This window comes from Pocillopora damicornis, chromosome 11 (assembly GCF_964200805.1).
Source record: "Pocillopora damicornis chromosome 11, jaPocDami1.2, whole genome shotgun sequence".
Taxonomy (NCBI): Eukaryota; Metazoa; Cnidaria; class Anthozoa; order Scleractinia; family Pocilloporidae; genus Pocillopora; species Pocillopora damicornis.
The window spans coordinates 687,481-703,757 of record NC_142680.1 but is presented as its reverse complement, the minus strand read 5'-3'; the positions used below and the strand labels follow the sequence as shown (position 1 = coordinate 703,757).

At 36.9% G+C, this 16,277-nt stretch overlaps 1 protein-coding gene across 3 annotated transcripts in view; it reads right to left on the bottom strand.

Annotated features, from left to right (window-relative positions):
- The window catches only part of LOC113669469 (tyrosine-protein kinase transmembrane receptor Ror), a 29,472-nt gene that overhangs the window by 11,955 nt on the left and 1,240 nt on the right, over positions 1-16,277 (bottom strand). The window contains exons 1-3 of one of the 3 annotated variants that reach the window (XM_089188144.1): positions 10,784-11,083; positions 3,623-3,701; positions 3,069-3,129 (exon numbers count right to left, since the gene is read on the bottom strand). In XM_089188144.1, the coding sequence (XP_089044270.1) occupies positions 3,069-3,129; positions 3,623-3,683 (122 nt within the window). In that variant the 5' untranslated portion in view covers positions 3,684-3,701; positions 10,784-11,083. Of the gene's footprint in view, positions 1-3,068; positions 3,130-3,622; positions 3,702-4,233; positions 4,330-10,783; positions 11,084-16,277 lie in introns of those variants that run through there. The other 2 variants (XM_089188146.1, XM_089188145.1) reach the window with 2 other exon arrangements.

The window sequence follows — 16,277 nt, the reverse complement described above, 5'->3', positions numbered from 1 at the left end:
CGTGACCTTATTCGGAGGCGGTATTCTTATCATGTTCTTGTGGGATCCGACAGGATACCGTACACGAGGCCTCTGGGTGGATACTTGGTCGGTACAGACTTTGTGGTCGACTTAATTTTAATAATTTATCAAATCCTACACGTCCGAGAACTTCCAATGAAAGATAAGATCCATTTTGACTCCTTGACCCGTCTTCTTGAAGAAAAAAATCAACCGCGAATAAAAATGGTCCCACCATTTTGATCAGAACTGATTGATGTTTAGAAAATATACATTAAGGAGATTTCGATTCTCTTCATTTCAATGACTAAAATGTTTTATTTGAACCAGGGTTCATGATCCTAATGAAAGAACAACAGAACTTACCGCTCAAGTACATTTAAATTAAGCTTTCTGATCATTACTAAGTGATAATAACAGCATGGCGGACGGTATTACAAGAAAAAAAGCTCTAGTAGCTTTCTCCGCTTTTACGAAAACAAGTAGTTAAAATAGAAACACTAAGCATTCAGACACAAGGCGCGATCCTTTAACATCAGAGGAAAAACTTTTGTTTGGAAATTCTTTTTTGCAGATTTTTTATATCCCGCACGGTTTCCTAGAGTTACCCATGTTTGAAATTCCGAAATTGATTTTCACCTGAGTGAAATAACGCTCTTCAACGCAAACAGTGTAACAGGAGTACAATAAAACTTGCACAACTGACTAAGTTTTATTGAATATTGTTCGTTCTGTCGGGAAAAAGATATTTAATTCGACTTGGGTTGCACGATTCCAACCGACCGAAAACAATAAAAGGAACATGTACCATTCCGTTTTCTTCAATCTCTAAGCTTCGACGCTAATTGCTTAAACACGAATACACGCCGCTAAAAGAGATCTTAAGATCTGAATACAAGATAGCGATCACTAAGTCAATTAACCTTCAGAGAAAAGTTTTAAAGTTCACCAGCAGAATATTCGATGAAGCAGACCTTGCTGAGGGACACCGCGCTACAAAAACTACTTGGCAAGAAAAGTGTCAACTCCCAAACAAAAATTACCACAAATAAACGAAAAACTAAATAAACATTTGAAAAACGAGGAAGTTTGTAACCCTCTCTCACTAACTAAACACTTTTTTAATGTTTTTAAACGTCAATAAGAATATTTAATCCGTCAAAGAATTCATTTTAAGGCATACCATAAACACTATGAGCAAAAAAAATTGAGGTGGTTTTATAAAGTATTCAAGTTTACCTTTTCGTCGTATCTTTCAAGGGCGAAAAAAATGACACAAAGTTTATCTCTACTGACCAATATATCTCTGCTTTGTGCAGTTCATCTATAATGCAACATATCACATAACCGGGAAATCCGAACAAATTTTGTTATTTATTGAACAGAAAATGAGTTACAAGAACACACACACATATTCGCCTTTCAGAATTTCGATAACCGAGTTCCGGACCTAAACTTTGACCACTAGATCATTATTTTCTTTTCTTTTTTTTCTTCAATTGATTGATTAGTGAACCAACATTTTGTTCAATTTTCGAATTTCACGTTAAGGAATTCCCAAGATCTGACACAACAAAGCGTATTTATAAAATGCTGCATGAAAGAAAGTGAGCCGCCAGTTAAATCTATTTCAAAGTTCCACTCGACGAGGATACAAACAAACTATTGTTATGTTAACACTCCTAAACCATCATTTAAGTTATATTTACGTCGTCTGTCACAGCAGTTTTTCACCTTATGGTAAATTCCTTTCTTCTCCAAAACCGTGATTTTACTTCAAAAAGACCTCATTGGATTTACTGAAATCAGCGACAGAGTTTTGTGAGTTAACTGATTCACATTTCAAGGAAAAACCTCAATGTTTTCGCTTTCGATTGTAAGTGTTGTTTTACAACCAAATTGTCATGCTGAACATAATTTGTAAACCGGGTGAATTGCCCCTTAAAGACAAAAGTGCATACAGTACAGAAAAGTCCATCTTCAATTAAATTAAAGCTTGAAATGAACCTAACTAGGCAGAGAGAAATTTCATGGTCGGTTTATTCCAAGAACGCGGACACCAAACCAATATCACTCGTGATGGGAAAGCGACCTTTTTGATAACTCTTGGATAATCTTCCTCAAGCTAGGTAGGGCCTCAGCGAAAAAACAAAACTTTTACCTATGTTAACTTTCTTTTCCGACGAATGACTTAACGAATTTCTGTTGTAAGTTCCAAAAGAAAGCATACATCGATCGCATTTTTGCTCTCTCAGTAAACCTAACTTGTTGATGACTTTCATTTGCTTTTGTCGCCCGTCGTATGTGACAAAAATTTCAAAGGGCAACTAACTAAACAGAACAATTAACTATTGTGTTGGATATTAAATCTACACTTGATTTAATTGCAAGGTTTGTAATGAGCCTAAAAGAGATCAAAGATGCGATATTTCGCTTTCACAAAAGAGACTGATGGTGGTCCTCTAAATTTAGCCGTATCGAAACAGATAAACAGCAAACAATATGGCTTGACATCTCTCGTCAACTACAAGCCCTTTTCCAAAAGCCGAGACAGCACCCAGGGAAATCATTGACCTCATTTGCATGGTGTTTGAATGAAAATGAACGTGGTTGGGATTGAAAGAAACCCTGTTATCGAAACAATGAGCACGAACAATGCCTTCTACCGCGGCGATTTCTCGAACAAAGAACTTCTGTGTCAAACCATCTGACAAACGTGAATCATGAAAGATAGCCAACCCCTTGAGCCGTGCTCAGCACAATTCGTTAAAGCGCTTGAAGGCGAAATCACGAAACGCAGATGCGATGCAGATTATGTTGAAGTTGAAACAAAAAATTAACTTTAACCATCCCTATTTTAAACGCACTCGCAGTTTGGTTTGATCGCCAGAAAATAATGATCGCCTCCTTACGAGATACCGTCAATTCGTAGGCCATACTGTCTGGTTTAAAATTACCAACACTAAATTCCCTCCGCTGTACGGAAGCCAAAAATTGTTGTTGATAAATGAAGTTCTGCGAAATTTAGTATTCGTCAGCGATCAGACTTGCCCATTGAATACACTCACCTGGAATTTCTTTCCCGCTTTCTGGATCGTGAATCTCTTCTTCCATACTGCCTCGCTAGAGCTGTCAGTGAATTGAAAATAATCAGCATAAACACGGACGTATTCAGTTTCTAATGGCAGACACATGAAGAACACATGCAAGCACAAAGGGAAAACTTATTTGCCGCACAAAATACAACTTTAACTAACGATCAAAGGTTCTGGAAGCAGACAGCTTTGACATAATTGCAAGTAACTTGGCCACAGAGTTGATATCCAGCAAATTGATATAATTCTGGAGCACAGTGACAAATAAGTACAAAAGCGAACAGACAAATATTTTGTGCCTACTGTGGATTTAAGATTGTCTTTAAATGCTTCTACGAGATCCAAATTACGTTCAGATATGTTCAGAGATGCAGATCGGCGAAAGTTTAGTTATTTCGATCTTCGAACATGTTATGTCACTTAAAACCATCTTTCATGTTATAAGTAAACACAGTCAACAGACAACATGACCATATCAAACCCTAGAGGCCACAAGCGAGTCGAGAACACCGTACATTTTCACTTACCAAAGCCACAATTCCAACCGATCACCAAAATTCCACACAGCAATAACACCGCTAACTTCATTGATTCTCCTGGTTGAACCTGGGAGAAAGCAGATGTCGCGTTATTTCGGCCTCGCTAAACAATCGCATCTCATCATTGTCAAAGTACAACGGCTTGTGTACTTGTCTCTCATAGAAAGAGCATTTGGGCTGCATGGCGTGACGTCACAAGCGACTGCCCCTTTACGCCTATCGTTTGTCTCTCTAATTTCTACTTCAAATTAACTACCCCAAATCGTCTAATTACATTGGTTCAGAAATAATTAAGTTAGATCGTATTTCATGGATTATACCAAAGGTATTTAGACTATGCAACAAACCCCACGGCTTTCATTCAACACTAGCATTATTAAGCATCACCTAAAAGCTCAAAAATTTATGATTTTTAGTAAAAAGTTTATAAAAACTCAAACAAGTGCTATATGGGAGTTTTGTTAAATTCGGGGTTGAGTGAGGCTCGGGCGTTATACAAACATACATACTGGCTGCCTTGGCGACAATCTTAATACGTGAATATAATGGAGATAAGAAGCTCGACATCGGAGATTGTTCTCACAAATCGTAAAACTCACTTGAAAAGTTCCTCTTAAAGGTGAAATCCTGGTTAGATTCGCTTCTCAAAACAAATACCCTGTCTATTAAGTAAGCAGCCCCCGAATAAAAACCAGCAATAATGATATCTTCTGAGAGATTAGCAAGTCAAAATGACACCTCTTTGGTCATCAGTCAGCGCCTCTATCCCTAAATAGTTTTTATTGTTTTCAAAAACGGATCGACAAACCATCACGTATGAACAAACTCTTACAGCAGGGAGTTTTCTTTCACGAATCATTAATCATCTTTTGCACCATATGCAAAAGGCACTGGCTAATATAGTACAATCTTTGTGGTTACAACTGAAATTTTCAAGGAAGGAAGAAAACCTCAACTTGATGGTCTTGCTTGTATCATGAGTCCATACCTATTACACTGTGAAAAATAACAGTCCGCCTTCGGCCTTGGGAAACAATTTAGGAAACATTAAAATGTCCCAAATGCCGAGCCAATAAATGAGTCCCAGAGGGTTGTCTACGCGGAATTCACACTTCTGAAATTTCATCCGAACTCAGTGGTTTTCCCGGCTACGCACGTAGGGGTTAGGTATTTTTAAAACTGAAATATGGGCTCCTTTAAAAAAAAACATTTTTTTAACTTTTATTTTAAACATTTCCCGCTTGATTAACTGGACACCTGCTAACTTCTTTGAACTGCAAAGGTAGCTGAGAGCCTTTTTGAACATATGCGAGAGCGAAACTCGATCTACAGATGTTAATGTGAACAATGTTGGAGATTTAAATAAAGGAAGGAAATGCAGCGAAGTACTTTAATTGTTTAGCTCTTTACAGTTTTCATTGCTTAAGGAGGTTTTTCGGCCTTGTGCCGTATCTTAATGACTAAGTTTATAAACAAACAATCTAACACTTAACCATCTGTCATAATTTGCTCGCATGACACGAAGCTTACCAACTTTTTCCTCTCCTACAGATATTACACAATAATACAAAATGTAGATGCTATAATCTATAACAAGAACTATCACGCCGGAGAATCTCTAAACGCAAAAGATATCTGAAAGCTTTGGGACATGCGTCCCCGGTTCTCTGGCCAAGTTAACTATCTTTTCTGGTCCAAGAGCGATCGAACAAGCACAGCTAAATCAAAGGCTGAAAATAATAGCTAAAAACCGGCAGATTTCGGAGCCTTTGAGGACACAAAGGGGCGGTTAGAACATAGTTGGGAGCTAATTAAAAACTACCGAGCGCTCAAAAATAATATAATATTCATTAGAGGTTGGGTGCGGACATTTAATCACGTTAATTAAAAATTTTCAATAAAAAATGAACACGTCACGAATTTGTTGACCAACACAGAGTGCTTTTGTAAATCGTTTTCCTACCAATTTATCACTTCTTGAGACGAGAACAAGAACACAAGAACCACATTTTTAGATATTAATTTGCCAATGGAGTGATAAGAGACGATGGCGAAAGACGAGCCTTCTAGAACGGTCCTCGGTTACCCAGTCTGCATAATTTGTTCCACATTTAATCTGTGTGGGAGAGTTTGTTTCCTTTTATGGTCTGTTGCATCTTAAATCAGTACCTTATGGGAAGAGCGTTTATGAAGGTGGTTTTAAAACTCGTACGTTCTAATCCTTAACCTTCAGCCCTCAACTACCAGTAGTGACCAACATGTATCTTCTCCTTGCGATATCAATACAATAGCCAGCAAACAAGTAATAAGAAAGAACAAGCTTATCAAGTAGAAGGTGCGTTGTTGATAGAACACCATATTCTCTATACAAGTTCTTAGGGATGAAAATGAAGGACAGTTGAAAGGGAGAACTTCTTTATCGGCTCTTGAGATTTAAAGGATTTTCAGTTAGAGAAAATAACGCCCAGTCAGGGTAGAGGGTTTGCGTTTAGTTGAATTTTGTGGCATATCATAAGAGCGTCGACCCGCTCGCAGATGAACACTTTCACTCCCATGAGTGACCAAGACAGAATTTCTCCTCACAATATCAATATAATATCAAGCAGACAAGTGATGAGAATAAAGAAAAATTACAGTTAGGGAATCAAAGGTTGATCTAATACCAAATTCTCCACGCTAACATCACATGAATTGTATGGCAGACAGTAAGGAGAATTACTAATGAGATCTTGGGAGTTAAAGGGTTCACAAGATGACAAAGATATCGCAGCTAACTGTGGTTTCCTTTCTGAGAATCGTAAAGTTTGTCGGCAAGAAATCCTTAAGAGCTTTCTAGATTTTTCTATCCAACCATTCATACTTAGCATAGAAACATTTATCTAAAAGGTGTAAGAACAATCTTGAAACAATCACAGAGCAATACGTAAGTTGAATGCCGTAAAAATGTTGTGGATATTTACAAATTTTGTAGGCAGCTTTCGAGTTAAACTTCACTCTCAGCTTGTTGCTACACTAAAATGAATGAATAATCAAATAAATGAAAATTCTCGGTTGGCTTTTTAAAATTCTTCTTACTTTTCCTGAGTCAGATTCAACATTCTGGGCGGAGAAACTGAAAGACGACGTTTTTCATCAATTAGAATCATAAGGAAAATTAAATGCTAACAAACCAATCAGAAAACGAACAGCGCAGTTAATTTGAATTTTTCAGTAAAAGAAAAATTGCATTTGATTGTCCACCAATGAAGGCATCAGTCCACCCCTTCTAGCTTTTTAGTTCCCTTTCATGAGATGTGATACCAGAAGTGGAAAAACGCGCTAAAAGAAATGCTTATCTTGCCAGAAAAAAACAATGGAATGTTTGGAACGAAAGTTTTCAGTAATTTTGTCATCAATGAATTGCAATGTGGATTGATGTGTGGCCAATATCTTTCTTTTTTATGCATTTTTCCAAAAGATAATCATGTGATATATTTGGTCTAAAATCCAGAAATAGTAGCTCTAATTAACACCATCTTCGCGAGTTATCGCCGTTAATTTGATTTAACTTAATCATTTCATGGCATACATTCTTAGATCTTAGTTTTAAGTAAAACCAGTGGCTGTAAATTAGTCCGCAATGTACTTGTTAAACTTTCAAGTCCCGAACAAGTTTTTTGAAGAAGAATTTTCTTTCCTTTGAAATATCATTCAAAACTTAAGTACGCCGAGCGTGAGTTTCTCAGGACTGACATTAACATCTAAAAACGATTAGACGACCTTGATTGCTCTAGAGGCCAGGATTTTAATTATTTAGCTCCATAATCTGGTTTTAGCACTAACAAGGTATACGCAGTTTATGTCAGCTTTTTTTCTTATTTCCTCCTTTCTTAAGCCCTTTAATTTGGTGACCTTCATTGTTTGCTTTGCTCTGACGTTCAAATTTATCTCAGTTTAACGAGATTCCGTAAAATAATTCTTTTCCTCTTTAGAGTGAAGTGAACCTGATCTAAAGGCGCTCTTTGCTGCTTCTTGTCAAAGTCCTGACCATTTATCTACGAACGCAGTTTATGATCCAACTGGACAGAGTCGCTTTCCCAAGAATGAAGTGTTTTGTAGAGTAGATCACTTTTGACACAACCCCTTCGTTATCAATATACTCTATGCGACTCGGATTTTTAATGATCATAGTTTTTTAAGTCACCAAACAGTAACGAGAAGGCAATAAACCCTTTTTATTCTAACGAACGGACCAACTGTGAGAAAAAAATTGGTAGTAGTTGACCCCTGCCGTGTGGAAATGAAAAATGTTCTCAGCTATCAGGCTACCATGGGAGATTTAAATGGCTCTTTTCCGAGATATTTGAGGGACTGATCTAACAAGCTAACAAGGTGATTTGCGATTTGTATTGAAAAGCGGAAAAACGAAAACCAACTTAAGGGTAATTTGAAACTTGTGTTTCCGGAGCACAGTCAAAGGGAAATTCCATACTAATTAATCAGCATTCTTGGTGGAGACAAAATGAGACAACTGCGCGCGTTGCTTAGCAAAGAGAACTCAGCATGATTTTCCTTACCGCTTCTCTGTGGTTAAAAAACAAAATCAAACTACGCACGGGGGAAGCTCCGGCTTAAACAACGGAAACCAACTTCAGCTAGTCCCGCCCAGCTCTTAAAGGAAGAAATAAAGATCCTTTAAGGGTAAGCTACACTGGAGTGAGGGAGAGAAAAACGATACTAAAACATTGTGAGGTTATTTTGCACTGAGATATTTTACGATTGCTTTAACTGCCATTCAAAATGACCCAAAGAAGGTTGAAAAGAAAAAACATTGAATCCAATTTGTTTATTTTATTCAAGGCGCTTAAACAAACGTCCTGCACACCATGAATTTATTGCTTCATTCAGTGGAGCTCTAGAAATATCATATGCCACAGGCCTTCTGACCATAAAACTGTTTATTTAATATAGGAAAGGCCTGTTATTATTATCATTTTTCCTTCTAATCATTGATTTGCTCTCTGGCACAGGAAATATATCGTTTTTCGTCGAGATCCGATTAAGACCCCCTTTTGGTATAACACTTTGGCTCGAGCACGAATTTCATTTTCTCTTGAGAACTAGAGGTGAAAAAATGTCAAAACTCTCAAGAAAAAAAACGGTGTAAGTAGAAGTGTAGGACATGCGCTCTGGCGCAACTCCACTTCACCGTCAACAGCTCCATTGTACAGGAATCCATTCATCTGGTTTTCTATCAAAGCGTCGGCCAGATTAGTAACAAACAAAGCTTTTCGGATTTAAGTTGAATATTTTAAGAAGGGGTGGAATGAATCGAATGGGAACACAATTGAAAAGAATGGAACCACGATTAATTGACGCGTACTTGGATGAAAGTTTTTTTTTTCTTAATGCTTTAAACAGCCAAGAAAAGGCCCGAAACTAATTAAAAATTTTTTTAACAAAATTGTAAAATTCGGTGCGATTTGATCCTCGGATAGCTCATGGAAAGTTCTATCGTTACAACCTAATTCAAGAAATAGTATAAGAGCATTACATACATTATTTGCTATTTTAAGCCAAGAAAAGGAAACGAAACATGGATAATTGAGGTTCAAAAACTGCATTGTTAGCTTTAGGTGGAGATTTTATTAAGTGCATGATCCGGCAATGATCAGTAGCTCTGCTGGAGTTGAAAAGATTCTAAAATTAAATTTAGCCTAAGGGGTTTTTCGGTCATCTAATTCTCTGGTTCTTATAAAAAACCTTTTCAATCTGGTGGACATTGTTGTAAACGTTCTTACTCTTAGTTTGTAATTTTCCACCATCATGAGATTAAAACGAAGAGATTGCAATTCAAAAGGAGAAGAAGCCACACAATTAAAGATTAAAATAACTTTTAAAACAGTATAGGCTTTCCATTTTTGAAAAACATGATCATAAATAAATCGAATTCCAAAAAACTTTAAATTTCGGAAAATCGTTGATTGGAGGTGTCACTTAACTGTTGAAATACTCTTGAAAGCTATCTAATATTTGCCATTCTCTATCCGATATTTTGCTCTTGAAATCAGATGACTGAGGGCAACTTTAGCAATAATTTACCCATGATCCTGCAACGACTATAACTGCGCAATTTTCATTTTGTTGCAGTGTTAAATGCAGTCGCAACTAACGTGGAGAGAAATCTTTAAAGCAAGGTAGTGAGCTATAGTCACTGAACCATAGCTGTAATTATCACGCGCTCGACATAAGATATTTAGTTATTTGTACCTTTAATCTGTCGTTCACAGCCCGAGGGCAAAGAAAAGAAATGATCCCAGTTGAATAGTTCTTTTGTTGAACTATACTGGGAATATGTGCACGATAATATGGTCGGTCGAGTAAGTAGTAATTTCATAAGATATTGTCCTCAATGAGCAGTAACTTGGGTGGAAGATTAATAACTTTAGCCGGCAGCGATCGTTGAATTCCGTTGTTGAATACCATATCAGAAACTAATTTACGAACAATGCTGCTCTTTTGATGATCGCCGAGTGTTTTGAAAGTGCAATCATTCTTGTGATCATGCAAACAGAACGAACGGAAATGAACATGTAAATTTAGGGTTTCGCGCTGAATAGAAGTATCAAGTATAAGAAAATATTTGTCATTTCTCAGACAAGTGATTATCTATCAAACATCAGGGATTTGTTTATTTGTTTGCGGATATATTATCTTGATGATCCATTTTTAAGATGCTATCTGCATTTAAGTAACTTCTATCCTTTAAACTTCAATTAAACAAGGTCTTTAGTTCTTTATCGGGAAAATAATACTCAGTATCGTTCGTGACTGGTGTTTGTACAACGCATTGATACTGTAATAATAAAGTTCAACAATAATGTTAACATCTAGACACGACTTTAGATCGCTTTACACCTCCAAATTGTGTGCTTTTTTGCCCAACAAACAGAGGTTTGAGGTGGCTTTTCTGTGTTCGAATAGGGTAAAAATGCAGCCTTCTGATGTCTTAATTATGATCCGTTTCAAATTGTCCTAGCCATACTTTTTTGGGTGTATACTCGTCAATATGATCTGCACGCTTTACACGAGTCGAAAGATACCAGGCTTATCTACCGGTGAACAATATCACTGATTGATCACGAAAGTGTGAAATACCATGGTTCTCACCTCTATGAAGTCTTTCTTCTGTTGTTTTTATATCAAAGAACCCTTGCAGAAAAACACAGCTTGGATTGCTCAGTCCCCTCTGATGATGATTCTTCTAAAGTGATGTGCTTGTCTCGGTTTATGAAACTTAATACTTGTCTACTTTATATTATGTGGAGTACCTCTGGCATAAACAGATATTTTTCAGTCTGTCAATGCTCCGTCAATGGCCTCAACCAATTTGCGCGGACGTTTTTACGATTACACACATCTGCACGAACCCAATAATTATCTAGCAACCGACCGCAATACTGTACCAGCCAAGGTTATAAAGTGATTGTCAATCAATTCTACACGTACCAATCAGATCACGAGAAGTGGGTGGTTCTTGGCTTTAATTAATAGACTTGACACTGTGTATGGCAGATTAGATCAAATCATTTGTGTCTGACATTAACAGGGCTTATAACCAACTACGAGAGTGTTTGTACAACGCATGGCTGCACCAGAGAAAAATGTTATAAAAATAACTTGTTTTCGGTTTCGTGTCTTCGAGAAGAGCGCGAAACATGGACTTCATTTCGCGCAAAATCGCTTCATGATGTCGTTTCGTGCAAACTGCTTGACAAAACAACATAGGAGCTTGTACAATTGATAAATAGCTGGAAATAATCAATAATGACATGCTGTGAAAGCCACAGCTGCGAACAGCTTGAGTATGGTTAGCCTTTGGCGAAAGTGGCCATAAACAATAAACTTACATCAGTTAATTGAATCCAAATCACTTTAACATTTGTGCGCTTTAGGTGTTTGCTGTGTTTCTTTTATTCTGATCTAGAGGGCTCATCCTCTGGAATGTGAACTCTTAATCACCAACTTATAACTTATTATTCAAACTGACGAAAGATTTTTTTCCTGATTCGAGAGCAAAGAATTAGACGAAAGATCACGATTTGACTTTACGATTACGGCTGCAAACAATGTGGGCTCAGATCCAAAGGTCAAAAAAATTCCTTACGAAAGAGGTTCAGCAATTGGTCAAAAGAATTACCACGACAGTTCTTGCAAAGCTTTGAGTGTTGAGAAAAGTGACTGGACTCCGAAAAGAAACCTACCATAATGTTTTTAAGTTGTTGTGCTAAATTCTAAACAAAGGGGAGAGACATTGATAGAAGAGCTTCGATCATCAGTCAGGTTGATGTAGTTTGGCTCGTATGCCAGGAATTTCCCACATGTTCCCTTGGTTCACATATCGACATTTCCTTAGTCGTTTTTAACATTCTTGTTGAAATATAAATGCAAGTAACAATGGTGCGGAAACTCAGTGATGAAGACAAGAAGGAAAGATGTCATTCCGCACTATGAATTGAGAATTACTAACATAGTTTCCGGCAGAAGTCTGCTTAGCACATCCCGTCTGGAATATTAGACATTTGGGTTAAATTAATAACGCAGACTCTCAAAAGCGTGGTAACTTGGAACCCTGTTTACCACTGACGTATTTTTTCGTATGTCTCACCGGTTTGATTACATAAAACATCAAGTCAAATCTTGAAATATCGACGTTAGGAGGGAGAGGAACAGGCCTGCGTGCTATCCCATCACCCTATATTCACAGGGATCAAGATTCCTACCACGGCACTAATCTGGTCCCTCTCCTTCTCCCAAATAACCTTTTTCTCTTCCCTCTTAGGTACAAGAGGAAGAGAAACGGAATGTGTCTGTAACTGATTGACTCAGAAACAAGACAATTTGGCTTTTAGCAACCATTGTGAAGATTTTCATAAGCTGACGTTTCAAGCGTCAGAGCGAAGCCTATTTTCTTGTAACATCCCCAATTTCTTTAGAAACTTACCCCCTTATGATTAAGAAACAGTTTTGTCGCATCAGCTTTGGAAGCGCAGATCTGAGCAGATACAACTTTTCATTTCACATCGAGACAGCGATAAGTGAAAAGGTTGAAACTAACCTACTATAGTTCTAGTGGAAAACGGAGTGGAAATACTGACAGACTTTACAAAAATAAACGCAGTGGATTGATAAAGAAACTAAGTAATTAAATTATAAAAAGAGGGAGAGTTTTAAAGCAACGTTTGGGGAAAATTTTATCGCCAGTAAGAACCAGAGGAAAAAAAACATAAGCACTGTACTATAATGCGGCATAATGTTAAGAAAGTTCCAAAACTTACATGCGCTAACAACGTGTACAGCTGGGGTATCTTAATATGTTTTGTAAGTCCGCCCATCGACAGTGGATAATGATCTCAAGAATTGTATTGTACTCTGAGGTGTATCAACTCGGATCAATGATTTTTTTTCATTATTGAAAGTGAATAAATGGGATCAAGTCGAAGAGGACTTAAAGAGCGTAATGGCTGTTAATTCAATAGTTGATGAGTCATTAATCATTTGAAAGTGCTCGAAATTTCAAAGACTCGAACTTTTTCTAAACTTAGATCATTCATGAAAGCAATCAATTTAACAGCCAGTGCAGAATCTTAATGTAATAGAAATCCGGTACCAAAAATATAACGTTCTAAAAACCAAAACATCAATTTCATTTAGATCGGAATTAATGATATTCAGATTTTAATAATCAACGCCACTAGCAACTTCGTTAGCTAGAGAAAAAATGATTCTTTCGATATTAAAGACTGATAAGTGACTTATAGTTGACATCTATCAAAGAATTATGAAAATGTTAAGTTTTGCATCAACCTCTTGAAATAGCCTGAGGTGAACTTAAATGTATTCTAAACTCGAGGGTGCTTAGAAATGATGAACTTGTTTCATAACCAGATAATAGTACTTAGAACCTGAGTAATAACAGGCCACAAGAGTGTTTTCAACTTTGTGGTTCTTTTACTGATTTTATCTAGAGTTTGTACTCAAATACTTTCCGCTCAGCAATTGGAACTCCAGAACAAACATCTCAAGTTCCACCGCACACACATCAGTAGGTCAAGTAGGAATTGTTCCATGATTGTTTGGTAAACGTGTTAAAAAAGAGATCACAAACCTTAGTGATACATTACAAAAGATATGCAGTGCTTTGCGCAATCGAAGGCACCCCATTTGTTATGTGGAATTGAACGCAAAATTTGCATAGAGCATAACATTAAATTAGCAACTGAACGAAGACACTTAGACATGCTAAAATTAGTGTAGTGGGCTTAAGAAGCGATTGCTACGTGTTTAACTACTGAACGGTGTCAGCAAACCATGATACTTCGGAAAAGCTTGAAATTAAAAAAAAAGTGATTCACATCTCAGGAAAATTCATCTTACTATGAAGTTGCAGCATATCCGCACACTCACGACGCATGCGCTGTCAACCACTGGCGAAAAAAAAACGAATGCTCTGAGATAGCTCAAGACCTAATTTTTGGTACTGCACTTTCAACAAAGCTGTGAAGTTTTTTAGTATTCAATCGAGAGAAGAAAATTTAGCGCTTTCATATTTAGCCAAACTGAACCATGTCTGGTGATAGTGGTATTAAGGGTGCACGCACGCTAGGAACACAAGGGGAACAAAGGAAAGTATTTGCGGTTGAAGAGTCGTTTGTTACTTCAAAAGAGTGAAAGGGAAGAAAAGTCAAAGGGAAGTTCGAGAGAGTTTTGAAACTCAAGAATTGCAGAAGTAACAAAATTACAATTATTTATCAATTTTAACCGGATTAGTGGCGAAATCGATTCAAGTTTTTAAGAACGTTCGTTTATCTTGACGCCGAAACGCATCGATGAAGACTTTACAAAGTCACATCCGGTCATACAAAGATAGCAAGAAGCATGCAATCTCCAAGAAAATGCCTGATTCCCGGCAAATTTTTTACGCTAAAAGAAAGGTACACTGTCGACCATAAGGCTCAAGAGGTCATATCATTTATCATCATTTACAGACTAAAGTCAGAGATGACTCTAAGCAAAAGGCAAATTCACAAGAGGCAATGGCAAACACGCGAGTAATTTTAAGATCAAATATACATTTGAATAAAGGGCCGGAATTTGCCAGGCTAATTATGGGGCAGAATACAATTTACTCACAAAAAAAAAAGGAAAATAAAGAAAGGGATAGGAAACTTTGACCGGAGTGGAGCTAACAATGTAATAATAACTGTTAGTAAGTTCATTTGATATGAGCGAATACGATCGTTACATCTCAGAATGTTTTTTTTCCAATTTTTTCTATAATGGAGCTTTTCAGCAATCAAACATGCCTTGTTACACTGCTATTTTTTGTAAGTAAATACTTAATGTATCAGGAATTAACGAATTCGCTTTGTTTGCTTGTGTCCCTTTGTGAGTATGGTTTCTTGACTTCATTCCAAAATAATATAAAAAAAGACATATACCTGATGATGTACCATTGAAAAACTCCATAAGAGAGTATTGTCGTTTTTCACCAAGGTTTTGCTCTCCTTGGTAGATGGAGATGTTCTTGATGATTACGTTAGTGTACCTCACAAAATAAAGATTTGTTCGATGTATTTTATCGAGCATCACAAGTTTGCGCATCAGCAGAACCAGTATCATGGGGCGAGGAGAGATTTGACCTTATTTCTTTTCTTGGTATTTGTTCGTGCATTCGCGCATCTTTTAAGCTAGCTCCTCTCCAGGTGTTCATCATTTATTTTTCGGTGAAACTTGTTATTTAAGATACTAAAAAGAAATGGTTTAATTTTGCCTTACACCTTCAAGTAGAGTAACGTTTGATTTTCATAACTCCTTGTAAATATTGTAAAGGTGTGAGGGTATGAAGCATTTTAGTCATTCCGAGGGTTAACACTTAAACCATTCTTAAAGAAATTTGGACCTGCTTTGAACTTATAAATATTGATAAGTCACCAGTATTTGCCAGTGTAAAATTCTTTAAAACAAAAATTACTCTTATCTTTGTCGTTGTTGTTGTTAGATATTTCTTTATTTTTATTTAAGTTTGTTTTCATTTTGTTTTGTTTTTTTGTTTTTTCTCCGCATTTTTACGGACATTATCTGAACATTGCCTTTATGTGGGTATGCAGATTAAGGGAAACAATGAGAAACTTATATTTATCTACAAGGTTTAAATTTAGAGCTACAGCGTAAATGTTTACAAGATTCGAAAACCGCAAAGAGGCCATTTGATAAGCTTCTTATTAAAAGTATGAAAATTATGCTTATGCAACAAAGACTGCATTGAATTGTTGGCTCAACCGATGACACTCGTTTTCAGCTGGAGAGCAAAGAAAAAATACGATTGTTTAAAAACGGTGCTTAAACTCGTCCATTTGTGTGCACTTTTTCGTGGGGTTAAAAAACCGTAAGGAGAGCTTGATTCCTCTAAGTGGCCTCCAGGCATGAATGGGTATTTATTCGGTGTATCTATGATAGTGTTACATCAGGCAGACTGTTAAGCTCACTTCAAAAATAGCTTCTTAAGCTTTCAAAACAGCAGATTACACATTCTTATGAAGTTCTCGCTGCGAATAAAGCCAAATTAGCCACCGGCAGCTCGAGCCTGTGTTTATTTTTGGAG